The sequence below is a fragment of the Callorhinchus milii genome, unplaced genomic scaffold (assembly GCF_018977255.1).
Source record: "Callorhinchus milii isolate IMCB2004 unplaced genomic scaffold, IMCB_Cmil_1.0 Scaffold5, whole genome shotgun sequence".
Lineage (NCBI taxonomy): Eukaryota > Metazoa > Chordata > Chondrichthyes > Chimaeriformes > Callorhinchidae > Callorhinchus > Callorhinchus milii.
Genome location: NW_024704746.1, coordinates 2,265,167 through 2,279,674, shown reverse-complemented (window position 1 = coordinate 2,279,674; position 14,508 = coordinate 2,265,167). Strand labels below are relative to the sequence as shown.

At 44.6% G+C, this 14,508-nt stretch overlaps 1 protein-coding gene across 2 annotated transcripts in view; it reads left to right on the top strand.

Annotated features, from left to right (window-relative positions):
- Nucleotides 1–288: 288 nt before the first annotated feature.
- fggy (FGGY carbohydrate kinase domain containing) overlaps nt 289–14,508 on the top strand; it is a 104,454-nt gene continuing 90,234 nt past the window's right edge. For both annotated transcript variants that reach the window (XM_007903693.2, XM_007903692.2), the window contains exons 1-5: nt 289–320; nt 7,417–7,476; nt 9,634–9,834; nt 12,196–12,307; nt 14,196–14,347. In XM_007903693.2, coding sequence (XP_007901884.2) covers nt 9,634–9,834; nt 12,196–12,307; nt 14,196–14,347 — 465 coding nt within the window. In that variant the 5' untranslated portion in view covers nt 289–320; nt 7,417–7,476. The remainder of the gene's footprint in view (nt 321–7,416; nt 7,477–9,633; nt 9,835–12,195; nt 12,308–14,195; nt 14,348–14,508) is intronic.

Below are 14,508 nucleotides of genomic sequence, written 5' to 3'. Positions count from 1 at the left end.
CCTCCCCCTCCCCATCCTCCTCTTCCCCCTCCATCCTCCTCCTCCCCCTCCCCATCCTCCTCTTCCCCCTCCATCCTCCTCCTCCCCCTCCCCATCCTCCTCTTCCCCCTCCATCCTCCTCCTCCCCCCTCCCCATCCTCCTCTTCCCCCTCCATCCTCCTCCTCCCCCTCCCTCTTCCTCCCCCCCCCACCTCCCCCTCTTCCCCTGACCCCACACACCCTCCTCCCCTCTCCCTCCGCCGGTGATCACCTGACCTGACCGCTTGCCGTAGCGCGCGGCGCGCAGCCGCAGAGCGTTGTGGAGACGGTGCTGGCGGCGGGTATGTGACCGCCATTCCCCCCCTTCTCTCCCTCTCTCTCACTCGCTCCACCTGACAGGGAACCCCCCCATCACCACCACCTCGTCGTATGGTGTCGCCCCATTCGCGCTCAACTGGGGCGCAGCCTCTGCGTACTCCGACACCGCCCAACCTGCTCCTCCTCCCGCCCTTACCCCCCAATCCCGCCGGCTCCCGAGGGCCGATCGCGACCCTCACTTGGGCTCCGCCATTTGCTCGGTCGCCAAGGCGACGGCGGAGGCGGCGTGGGCGGTGACGTGGGCGGTGGCTCGCGGTGCATCCTGGGAGTTGTAGTCTGTTTGTGCGCAGGCGCGGCCCGGGGTCAACTGGGTGGGGGGGTTAGGGAACTACGAATATCTCGCGGCCATCAGTGGGGGCGCGCAGGAGGGCAGGGCCAGGAGAGGGTGGGGGGGGAGGGGCAGGGCCAGGAGAGGGTGGGGGGGCAGGGCCAGGAGAGGGTGGGGGGGGAGGGGCAGGGCCAGGAGAGGGTGGGGGGGAGGGGCAGGGCCAGGAGAGGGTGGGGGGGGCAGGGCCAGGAGAGGGTGGGGGGGAGGGGCAGGGCCAGGAGAGGGTGGGGGGAGGGGCAGGGCCAGGAGAGGGTGGGGGGGAGGGGCAGGGCCAGGAGAGGGTGGGGGGGGAGGGCAGGAGAGGGTGGGGGGGCAGGGCCAGGAGAGGGTGGGGGGGAGGGGCAGGGCCAGGAGAGGGTGGGGGGGCAGGGCCAGGAGAGGGTGGGGGGGCAGGGCCAGGAGAGGGTGGGGGGGGAGGGGCAGGGCCAGGAGAGGGTGGGGGGGCAGGGCCAGGAGAGGGTGGGGGGCAGGGCCAGGAGCGGGTGGGGGGGGGGGCAGGGCCAGGAGAGGGTGGGTGGAGGGGCAGGGCAAGGGCCAGGAGAGGGTGGAGGGGGGGCAGGGCCAGGAGAGGGTGGAGGGGGGGTGGGGGGCAGGGCCAGGAGACGGTTGGGCGGCAGGAGGAGGGGGGCGGGAGTGGGGGGTGGGTGGAGGGGGCAGGAGTGGAGGGGGGAGGGGGCAGGAGGATGGGGGTGGGTGGAGGTGGGGGGGGGGGCAGGAGGAGGGGGTAGGTGGAGGTGGTGGGGGGGCAGGAGGAGGGGGGGGGGCAGGAGGAGGGGGTGGGTGGAGGTGGTGGGGGGGGGCAGGAGGAGGGGGTGGGGGGGGGGGCAGGAGGAGGGGGTGGGGGGGGCAGGAGGAGGGGGTGGGTGGGTGGGAGAGAAACATTCGCAATTGGACACGTAAGGAGTACAAATGCAATGAATTGCAATACAAATGCACTGCACTTCACTACGCTTTACAGTGTATCCTGTGAAGCGCTTTGAAACGTCTCGAAGACGTGATAAGGTGCCGTGTCAAAGGCAAGGATTGTTATTATTGTTGTAGTTGTTGGAGGGAGAGGAGCCGGAGACGGTATTTATTTGTATTTCCAGAAATCTGTAAAAACACAAATTTGATGTTTTTAAAGTGCCATCAATTGAATCCACAAATAGTCCAAGTGAATTTTTTTTTGTCCTTATGTTAACCCAGTGTGTCAGATTCTGCCACTCTCAGATTAAGCGCTTCAAGACGTCACGCAGAGTGAAGGGCGCTATATAAATGTATATTGTTGTTATGTTCTACAGGCGGGAGGGTGGTGGGGGCACGGAGGAAGGAAGAAAAAAATCGCAAAATACCCTCAATGTGGCTGTGACTCCGAAATAATAATCAGGATATATCATTTAGAAAGTGTAATGAAAGAATAATACATATAATATATATTTTTTTAAAAGTTGCTGTGAAACTGCACACTTTTTTAGATATTTAATAATAAGTTAACTAAATGAGTAAGCTAAATGAAAAGATAAATCTATGAATATAATATAATAATAATACTTGCATTTGATATAGCGCTTTTCACGTCGGGAGGACGTCCCAAAGCGCTTCACAGAACACACTGTAAAGTGAATTGACTGTATATTTTGTAGGAGAAACACGGCAGCCAATTGTGCACAGCAATGTCCCACAAACAGTCGTGGATTGAAAATGACCAATTATTTTTTGGTTTGGAGGGATTATTATTAGGCTCTGTGGAGTAAGGAAACTTGCCCAAGGTTTCGCCCTGACCTGCCGGGGATTGAACCCAGGTGTCTCGTTTGTAAGGCGAGTGCTATCACCACTGAGCTACAAGACTCTATACTGGGCAGGTTTGAAATGAAAACTGCAATGCTGATCCAACTTGAACCTGTTCTGGGATACTGTCAGTCTGGCTCAATTAGTAGAGTTCTCGTCTGAGTCGGATGGTTGTGGGTTCAAGCCCCACTCAGTCTAGGATAACATTTCTGTTCAGTGCTGGAACGGTCGGAGGTGCTATCTTTCAGAAGAGATCTTAAACACCATCTATACATGCTGAGACGTTATTTGAAAAGAGAAGGGAGTTTCTTGTGGCGTCCTGGCCCACAGTTCCCCCAGAGAAAAGAAATGGTCATTCACTTCATAGCTGTTTATTGCAATGTGCAAATTGGCTGCTGTGCTCAGCTACAAATATACTTCATCGAAAATTTGCTTTGAGGAGGGTCTCAGCGTTTTAAGAACTCTATCAAATGCAAGGATTATTTTTAAGGGCACTAGTGGGCTTGAGAGTAAGGAAGCAGGTTAACATGTGGATGATTTGCAGTGGGACAAACAAACATATATCAGGCAGGCATGTGATGAATAGAGCCCACGTCTCAGCTGTGACTATCCCGGTGGTTGGAGTACTGGCACTTGAAATTGGTTGGTTCTAGAATGAAGGAGAAGGGTATAAAATTTCAAGTGAGTGACAGGTGAAGGGTTGATACAAATAGACAGGCCGAAGAGAAATTAAAGCCGCCCGGATTTTAGAAGTGGATCCGACAAATATTTAATAGGAGGAGGATTTTAATGAGGTTGAAGAGTAAGAGTCGAGAAACAGTAAGAAAGTTGCAAGTAAACAGATACGTTTAAAAGTTTTTTTAAAAAGGGAATATAATGCAGATAGGATGAAATAACATTTTAACTCTTAAACTGCTAGCAGGTTCAGCTTGTGGCTTCTAAAGCCAATATAATGTTGCTGTACTAAAGCTGATGAAACATCAGGAGTAGTTTTATTACTGTAACGTTAAACCCAAATCAGTGCTTAAACTACAACTGTGACCTTATACATGGATATTTAATTGCACGTTTAAAAATTGCAGGACATTTATAACTGCACTGGGATATAACTGGCTAAACTTAACCCAAATCACTAGATGGGAGTGCACAGAACAGTATGTAACAAGCAGCAGTAACAGTTTCAGGCAGGAATAGACCATTGGTACATCCAGCCGAGGAAGCCAACTTCCTAAAAGTTTTCTTTGACACATCTGTCTTATCATCTATAATATTCTGGTCTGTTTTTAATTTCCAGAACCTAATCCATTTTTTGAAACCCCTTTATATGGCATTTCCTTGTTCTATCAGTCACTTGCCCTGATATTGCAGTTGTTAACTTTAACAAAAATATCTTTCGCATTCTTGCTGTCTGGATTGTGATACTATAATAAGAATAATGATATAAATATTTGATATAGCACATTATAACTTCTTCCAGACGTCTCAAAGCACTTCACAGTAAAGTGAATTAACTGTATATTTTGTGGGTGATGACTCCTTATTATGAAGAATGGACCTGTTTTTTTTAAATTGAGTTGTTATTCTCCGTCTTGTTTGCAATCATGGTACACTGTCTTTTAAGATGTTCCTTTTCTTTAAAGTATCAACCTGGATGTTATTTTGGTACTATCTGGAGTAAAGTTTTTACCCTTGTATCATTTATGACACGCCAGCTAACCATCCAAAATACTACTAGACCCTACGTTTAAAGTTTGGCTCGTTTTAAATTAGTAGTGTAGCTATAATAATTAATACCTTTTCAAAATAAGTGCTTGAAAAACTTATCCGGGATAAACACAAAACAAGAGCTAAATAGTTCAGAAGGAAGATGAGGAATAAATGAGAGACAAGCCCAAAACAACAACAAAAATACACTTAATGACATTAATTGCTATCCTGTATTGTGGGTGGAGATTGCCCACAGACCAGGCAGCCCAACTTTAATAGTCAGTTTTCAAACTGCAGCCAAATGCAGCATCCATGAGGTCTCGGAGCAACACTGGACCATATTTATGCAACGACACACTTGACTACAACTTTACCTTTATATAGCACCTTTCATATTGGGAGGACATCACATCAGTTCACAGAGCCGACTGGAAGCCTGAGCTGGGGTGAGGGGAAGGCCACTAGAGGAGCGCGGTCGAAAATATAGATCTTAAGGCAGGTTTAAAAGTGCCCTTTGATGGTGCACGTGATGAAATATTGGGAGCCCATTCTCACCAAGGGATGATGAGACAATCATGAGAGGTCTGATTGGAGATCTTCCCCTTTCACAATACAATAGAAAATTACATTTGTAAAGCACCTTTCACGTCGGGAGGACGTCCCAAGGTGCTGAAAAGTCAGGGATTAGGACCCGAGTGGATGGCGGGGATGGATTGGCATCAGGAAGGGTGGAGGGCAGAGAGAGTAGGAGGGTGGCCAAGTTGGAGAAGAGGGTCTTGAGGCATACCTTGAAGGAGGCGAGGGAGGGAGCGAGGCGAAGAGAATATGGGATGGAGTTCCAGAAGGTGGGGACATAGAGGCTGAAGGCCCGACCGCTGAGGGTGGGCTGGACTGGATGGGGGACATGGAGCAGGCAGAGCCTGCTGACAGAGGAAGCAGATGAGTTGATAAGGGGATAGCAGGTCTGAGAGGTAGGAGGGAGCAATAACAAACCCATTGCAGCATCATGCTCGTTCATAGTAAATAGAGCTTGATTTCATGCTTTCTGCGTGAAACTGGACTTTTTAACTCGATGGGGAAATGCCCCAAAACTTTTGCAATGTATATAATCGTTAATAATCCTTGCACGTCTCAAAGCGCTTCACAGAATATACTGTAAAGTGAATTGACTGTTCACTATTTATGGGCGATAGTTGTTTCATACACATTTGGTGAGAGTTTGGGTGGTCCCTACACAGATCACCTTAATGCTGATCAAAAGGCTGCTCACTCTCTATCCAGTAAACTGCCCAGGGTGAGTAAGGGGGAAAGTTTACTCAGAAGTTTTATTTCTCACGTGTGGGTGAAGTAACAAACAGGATCAATGACACCATTGGCCTTTTTCTGTGTTGTAATTCTGTAGCAGCCAATGCTAGAAATCAAATATTGAAATCCACATCACTTGCTAATAAAAAGGAGTGTAAAAATGTAGTTTTTTTTAATCAATGATTTTTACTTGAAGTGAATAAGGTTTGGTAAGGAGCTCCAGGGGCTCTCTCACTGGATGATTTCCAAACTGGGAGACGACAGGAAATATTGGCAGATGTCTGTTGTATTTACCACCAAAATCAAGTCACTCCATGCCTAAGCTCTTCCACAGTGCAAGGCCACAACCTGAACTGTGGTCTGGCAGCCGTTCACTTCTCTTAATATGTGTTCTCAATGTTGCTGTAGAGCAGTCTTACATGAAAATGGCGGAAAATGCACCATGGCGAGATACATTCCAGTCCAACTCAGTCTCTGTAAAGCGCTCAGAGGCCTGACGTGAAGGGTGCTATATAAATGTAAATTGTTGTTGTTATCAACCCGTTTTCTTCTGATTAGTGGAAAGTATTCTTTCTTGCCTCATAATTCCTGGCGGGGCGAAATCTTAGGCATGTTTTCTTGCTCCACACACCTAATGATAATCCCTCAAGAAAAAAAACAATAATAAAATTGGTCCTTCAACCCACCACTGTTTTGGGACACTGCTGTGCGCAATTGGCTGCCGCGTTTCTCCCACAAATATAGTCTATTCACTTAACAGTATATTCTGTGAAGCGCTTTGGGACATCTAGAAGACATGAAAAGCGCTATATCAAATGCAAGGATTATTATTATTTTTATAATAGCTTTGATTTGATTACCCCATGGTCCAAGAAGAAAGAGTGCATGGAACTACAGGGAAAGACCTATGCGTGAATGTGCCAGGAACATTTAGGTTAGGGTAGGGCACACTGGTTTTAACTTGAAGCTTAAGATGTAACCTGCTTACTGCTTTTTATTACCCTTATTAGTACACGAGGGAGTGTGTGATCCACCCAGTCGCTCTCTTAGTAACACCCGTGGGCCCATCATCCTTGACTTGTGCATGCAGAACAACCTTTTATCCCTCATACCAAGTCCTCCATCCATTTAACCTTGGCAAGTGGTTTGCTCGGAATGGAGAAAACCCAGGGGATAATTCTTTTGGAAGTTTTCTCAAGCGATGCAAACCCCTAACTGTTCAGACCTTGGGATATCCTTTCAACGTGAAAGCCACTATATAAATGCAATTTGTTGTTGATGTTACTTACCATGAATGTGCGACTGGGTGGATCGCACATACTAATAATGTACTAATAAAGGTAATAAAAAAAGCAGTGCTCCTCTGCCATCTATGGGTAGAGAGTTGGCTCAAAGAGTTTCTGAACGTTCTTGATTAGTGATCCCGACTCCATGGAACTAAAATATCAGTGTTGTAGGGTTTGCTCTTTCTAATTTTATACTATTTTTCCTTCCTTTCCTGAAGTTGCCAATTCTTTACTGAGGAACAGGAGGCGATTTGTTAGATTTTGCAGTGCGCAAATTAACCACCGTTTTTGCCTACAAATAGTCATTACAGACTATATACTGTGAAGCGTCTTGAGACGTCCTCCTGACGTGAAAGGCACTACGTGAAATGTAAAGATTATTATCATTAATAATTTTAAATAGGCAATTGTGCTTAAAAAGTAAGGTGTTTATTGGGTTCTCTGTAAGGTTATTGACAACATGTAACATTTGGGGCGAGAAATTGCTGGTAGGGGCAGGTGCCTGCAATTCATGTCCAGTTAAGGGTCAATACCAGTGTTCCAAGTCAAATATTTATTTACACCACACATGACATGTTTTCAACTGTGGAAATCTAGAATCACTTGGTTTGGAGGTACCCACGTTGCTTGAGGACTCCGTTGACTGATTTTCTCTTGGGTTTGTAGGATTATTAAACGGACGTTGCACTCTCTACCGGTGGTCGGGAAGGAAGCAGGTTGCTAAAGGTAAAAAGAGGATTTTTCCTTTCTCTGTGATAAGGCTCCCTGGTCCGCAGCCCACTAACTTCATATAACAAATAATAATAATAATAATAAAAATCCTTGCATTTGCTATAGAGCTTTCCATGTCTCAGAGATGTCTCAAAATGATTCACAGTATATACTTTAAAATAAATTGACTATATTTGTGGGCAAAACACGGCAGCCAATTGTGCACAGCAGCGTCCCACAAACAGGCGTGGATTGAAGTGACCAATTTTANTTTTTTTCTTGATGGATTATTATCAGACGTGTGGAGTAAGGAAACTTGCACAAGGTTTTGCCCTGCTGGGAATCAAACCCAGGTCTCTCGCTTGCGAGATGAGTGCTCTACCCACTGAGCTACAGGACTCCTAGAAGATACTTTTAGGAACTTCAAGATACTTGTTCTGAGCTTCAAATCCATTCATGTCCTTGCCTCACTGTACCACTGCAACCTGTTTCAGCCTCACTCTGCTGCCCATTCCCCCTGCTTCACATCACGGCTGATGACTAAACTTTCAGCCATTTTACACCTGCCCTCTGAAATTCTCTTCCCCAAATCTTGCTCTGTCATAAAAACATAGAAACATTAGTAGGCTATTCAGCATCTCGAGCCTGTTCCGCCATTTTATAAGGTAATGGCTGATCTGTACCTCAAGTCCAGTTACCCGCCCTTGCCCCACATCCCTTAATACTTTGACCTAACAAATATTGTTCTCTCTCCCTCCCTCCCTCTCTCCCTCTCTCCCTCCCTCCCTTTTCCTCCAAACCTCTTATCAAAACTTACCTCTTTGGCTGTGCCCTCAGGAACTTCCCTCCTATCCCCTTCTACCCATGATGTTCTACACCATGCTTGCAAAGTGATTCCCAATGTTATCCTACATGTAAGTGCAAGTTGTGGATAGTAGTGCTGTTTGTCTCTGGCACCACATTTTCCTATCTATAAAAAGAAACATTTTTATTGAAATAACATTTTAAATATATCATATTTTGGTCTTATTATCAGGTTGTAGGACATAAAACATCAAATTCACTGCTTCGGTCAGTGTTTCAGCTTGCTTTGTCTCTTTGGAGATTGCAGCCAGCCCTGTATGAGTCAGAAGACATGGAACCACTGATCCACTAAAGCAAGTTCTGCCCTTTTAGGAACCTTCATCATACACAGAAAAATCATATCAATTTATATTTAAATAATATATTAAACTTGCTCATGAATTTCCAGGCATTCTTCACATTTACATGATTCCCAATTGAGGTTCCTCCATTTGAACCAAACAACAACAAAATTACGTTTGTATAGCGCCTTTCACGTCGGGAGGACGTCCCAGGGCACTGGACAATCAGTTTTTCGGACCCTATATAAACCCGACAACAACTTGCATTTATATACATATGTAGAAATCTACAACGCAGTAGGAGGCTATTCGAAATCCTGTATTAGTGTCAGCATTTGCTCTTCTATGAAGCCTAAGTACCCTAAGCCCTGTACCCTCTAACACCCTCCTGTGCACCACATGCCCGTATCTAATTCTCTTTCAAATGCTCTTAATCAACTCTGCTTCAAGGTCATCTCATAGTGAAATCAATCCTTACTGTGAATGAAAACAAAACTCTTCCTAACTTACACCTTTTGTGCTCCTGATCCTGTTACTGCTCTTTTAGTCTTATAAACCATTGGTTGGAGTACTAGTCTCGCAAGCGAGACATAAAACATCATGTCCACTGATTCCTGGGCAGGGCGAAACTCCACATGCCGCTGTTTCCCTAGCAGTAAGTAGGGACCCAGTTGTTAGTCGATTGGCGGATTTCTTTCTGGGGATAATTATCCCCTCAAAAAAAAGTGGTCACTCAGTCCATGACTATTTGTGGGACACTGCTGTGCACAATTGGCTACCGCGTTTCGTTCACAAAATATGCAGTCAATTCACTTTGCAATATATTCTGTGAAGTGCTTTGAGATGTCAGGGTATCAAGGGATACGGGGCTAGGGTGGGTAATTGAAGTTCAGCCATGATGTTATAGAATGGTGGAACAGGCTCAAGGGGCTAAATGACCTACTTATGTTTCTATGTCTCCACAACGTGACAAGCTGCTATATCAATTGCAAGGATTATTATTATTACTGATCTCTACCTACGATAGATGGAGGGGAACATGGCGCAGGGGAGACGTTGCTACATGGGGCTGGACGTGGGGACGGCCAGTGTGAGGGCAGCTCTGGTGGCCCAGGACGGCTCGGTGCTGGCACAGGCCGAGGAGCCCATCCACATCTGGGAACCCCACCCCGAACACTATGAGCAGTCCTCGGCTGATATCTGGGCGGCCTGCTGCACCGTCTCGAAGGTACGATTAACAGTTGGCGCTTCGCGGCTTACGTGACGGCATTGACCAAAACAACTGCTTGTGTACCAGGCTGTGCTTGCGTCACCCTTCATTCATTCAACAACAGCACTCGACTGGCCTGCCACTCACGTTTCTATCAAGTGGAAGCTTTCTAACGATTCTATGTAGTAAACGCAACAGCTTGCGTTTGCTCTATCACCTAAATATATTAAAAAAGTGAAAAATCAGTCTTGATCTCATGAGCTTTTCTCGTTCATAAGAACATAAGAGTTTGCCAGGCGGAATTAGAACAAGGTCCAACTAGTTCACTTTCCACCATCCTGGCAGTTGCTTAACATGTTGTGCCCCCAGATACTGTTTCCCCAGATATTATTTTCTAGCAGAAATCTATTTGATTTGTTCTTGAAACAAACACTTTCTGCTTCCACCTTCTGTCTCCCTAATGCTTCATAACTACTGTATCTGGCATACGTTCCCGTCCCTCTCCCACCACCACTCCCACTTTCCAAAGCCAAAGCTTCCTGGCACGAGGGCTCTCTTTCAAGCTATAATGACCTTTGTTCTGAATCAACTGGATGATAAGGCAACTGGCAGACAACTCGGTTGTGGTCGGGGGAAAAGGAGAAACAACAGTGAACAAATAGTCATTTAGATGAGAAGATTGCTGGAACCGCCTCTGTCTTTTCCTGTCCTGCACGTTTACATTATACTTAAGTTTTATTTTTGACGGCCAGAAATAGTCCCTGCGGCCAAGAGTAAGTAAGCTGTTTATGCTGTAAAATGGCTCCCGCTCTATGGCAATGCCAATGTTGATGCCAAGATTGGTGACCAATGTTTCTCATGCTGTAAAGCAGAACGGATCCCTCGATTGTACATCTGTCTTTTAACGAGGTTGCTGATTTATGCTCGGCTAAAGTATATCTGTGTTTCGTCTTCTCCCTTTAACACTGCTTTTAACAAAAATGTAGCAAGAAATAGATATTTTGCCAACATTTATGAGTCATTTTGGTTCCTGGTTACCCTGTGATTTGCAGATTTAAATCAGGATTTTTGTTGACTCTGGGTTACTTATCTTTACTAGCTGGGGTTATACGAGATTTAGAAGGTACTGCTTAGTAGTAATAATAATCCTTATATTTGGATTGGCGTCTTTTATGTCTGGAGGATGTTCCAAAGTACTTCAAAGGATATACTGTAAAGTGCAGTGACTGTTTTTTGTGGCTGAATGGAAACAGGGAATATTCTAAGCTTGGTCAGATGTTCAAGAAGAACATCTCAGTACATTTTGCATTTTCAGTCTTCTCAGACAGTATATCCCACATTCTCCCACTCGGATCCTGAACATATCCTAGTCATTGAAGGAAGAGCCAATCTCAGTCCCCTTGCAGCAGTTGGCAGGGTCTGGGAGCAGGTTGTTTATCCATCTTTTAGATTGGAGAGTGCGGGTGGAGAGGAGAACATTTCTACTGGTCCCAGAGCCACAAGTCGGGCAATAAATAGAGGCCAGGAGCCCAAGCCAGACAGTAAAATTAAACACTTCACTAATTTGAATGGGAATTACGATAGGGTAGCTACATAGAAACTATTTCCTCTGGTGGGGGGGAATCCAGAACAAGGGGGGCATAATCTTAAAATTAGTGCTAGGCCATATAGGTGTGAAATCAGGAAGCATTTTTTTCACACAAAGGGTAGTGGAAAACTGGAACTCTCTACTCCCAAAAGGCTGTGGATGATGGATCCATTCACAATTTTAAAATTGAGGTGGGTAGATTTCTGTTAGGTCAGAGTATTAAGGAATATGGGGCAAAGGCAGCTCGAGGTACAATTCAACCATGATCTAATAGAATGGCGGAACAGGCCCGAGGGCTGAATGGTCTACTCCTGTTCCTATGTCTTATCTCCATGATTGTATAGATAAAGTTTTTCAAGATATATAGGGTGAAAGAGTATATATGGGATTAGTGTAGAATACAGTACTTCAGATAAATTGATCATTCACTTCTTGGTTGGTCATTGGATCATCCTGTGTGCAAATTGATTACCACATTTGCCAACAAATACACAGTCACTATACTTGACCCCTATTCCTTGTGAAGAGGTTTGAGACATTTTGATGTTATAGGCACGAAATCAAATGCAAGTAAATTGTAGAATTGTTATAATGCCGCATATCAGTAACGATGGGCCGAATGTGTTGTAATATCTGATTCTAGTATTGTATGAACTGGTAACGCAATTTTCCATCGCCCTTTGCAACCTAGGGGGTAAATTTTGCGGTATTAATCAGTTTTCCTAAGTAAGAAAGGGAAAATGGAGTCATCAGGATACATACATCCACCCATTGTTTCCTTTGTTTTGCAGAAAGTAGTTGAAAATGTCAATATAAATTCTATCCAAGGTCTTGGTTTTGATGCTACCTGTTCTCTTGTTGTCCTGGATGATCACTTTGAACCTCTAGCAGTGAACGATGAAGGTACGTCTATTAATGCTCCCTGGCCAAATGGGTCTTTCTTTTCATGGCTGCTTGTGGGATGTTGACGTATTTGAATTGGCTGTTGCATACAGAATACAAAATCGGTGCACTCGACAGTAATCCTGTGAAGCGCTTTAAGACGTCCTCCAACTATAAAAGGCACTATATCAAATGTAAGGATTATTATTGATTCAACTACGTTGAATTCAAGTACACCTCCATCCTCAGTGTTGTGCTTTGTCATGCGCTGTGAATGCAAGTTGTTGTTGTAGCACCATGCTCAGAAAATGTCCCTTACTGAAACATTGTGAAAAGATTTCCATTTCCCCACATTAACTGCCCCCTTCTCCATTAGGGTTAATAATGATAACAATCCTTACATTTGTTATACCACCTTAGCACATCATCAAAATCTCTAAGTGCTTCACGGGATTTTACTGTAAAATACTTTAAAGTGACTATTTTTTGGGATGAACGTGGCAGCCAACACAAACAGCCATGAAGTGAATGACCAATTTTTACTTGGCGATTGTTGGCCAGGACACTGAGAGAAGACTTCCTTGTGCTGGATTAATAATAATAATAATAATCCTTGCATTTGATACATTGCTTCATCACATTATTGAGATGTCTCACAGCGCTTCACAGAATACGTTGAAATTGGATTGACTGTTTATGTTGTATGTGAACAGTGACTGTGTATTGTATTTAATGGTAGCTGAGTGCCATCCAGGAGGCCCACTGGTAACTGGAATGAAACAAGCTCAAACTCATTTTCTGTAGCATTGTCACAGTCAGCATTAAGAGGAGACATTCATCCAATTACTCTGGGTGGGATTTGAACCCACGCCTCAGGATAAACCCAGGCACCACCCAGTCTTATATTGGGAAAAAATTGGCTAAGTGTCCTAACAGAAATAATTCCATTTTAATTGTAACTCTACTCTGTAAAATACAAATGAACTAAGACGCGATATTACGTGTGTGATTAATGGCCTAAAATTAATCGTCTTGCGTTCACAGCAATTTTCCTGATGGATTCTACCGTTGCGGTGTATTTCCAGCTCGTTGCTGCACAAACATTGAACACAAAAAAAACTCTTGCTTCGATCCGGGATTCTTGCCAGGCCGTTAAAAACTTCTGCTTCTGTTTATTTTAGGAATATAACATTTATATGCGTATGGTTTAAGTGAGTCCCAGCAGATGGAAGTAAAATGTTGGCCAATAAGACAGACAGGTTTAATACTTTTAACGACTTAATTTTGGATTAAGGTTCAATTTGAGTCCCACCCATTAAATCTGGTCAGAACATAGAATATTGTGAACATATCATCGATTTAACTCCCAAACATACATTAAGGGAAAAAGAAACCTCCAGTTTACTTATCATCTTTTTTAATAATAATAATCTTTGCATCATGTCATTATAATCATGGCGTTGAGACATCTCAAAGCGCTTCACAGAATATACTGTAAAGTGAATTGACTGTGTATTTTGTGGGAGAAACAAGGCAGCCAATTGTGCACAGCAGCGTCCCACAAACAGTCGTGGATTAAGAAAGCACATTGCAAAGTATTTTGCCGTTTTATACATTTTTAATACAAACAATTTTCTGCCTCCTAAAAACATTGCATTTACGGTGAAGGATATAGATTTGCTCCCATCAGGTTTAGGATCCAAGCGAGGTGTTGAGTTCGTCTTTTTTAAAGCGATGGATAAAATGATTTTAGGATGAAGCATCGCTGCTACATACAGCAATATGTGCTGAAGTACAACTTCTATTCCTCGATTTATTTTTGTTGGGGATGACTTTACTGAGAGATAGGAGGGTAAAAAAAATAGAGGGGCTATCGTTTTGCTGACTTTTTTGTGTCTTTTTGATGCAGGAGTGAACAGCAGGAACATCATCATGTGGATGGATCACAGAGCTGTTGATCAAGTCAGCCGAATAAATCAAGTAAAATACAGCGTGCTGAAATATGTGGGCGGAGTGATGTCCCCTGAAATGCAGCCGCCCAAACTCATGTGGTTGAAAGAAGTAAGCCTTTTCTTTGCTATCTTCACCCTGATATCATTACAGACTAGTTGCGTTCAAAAGTGTTTCTCAGGTATTTTCCCCCCTCCCCGTCTCTTTAGCAAGGTCTACCTCCTTTTGAAAAAGCAATTAAAGAATAACCCTAATATTGTCCCTTTGATATC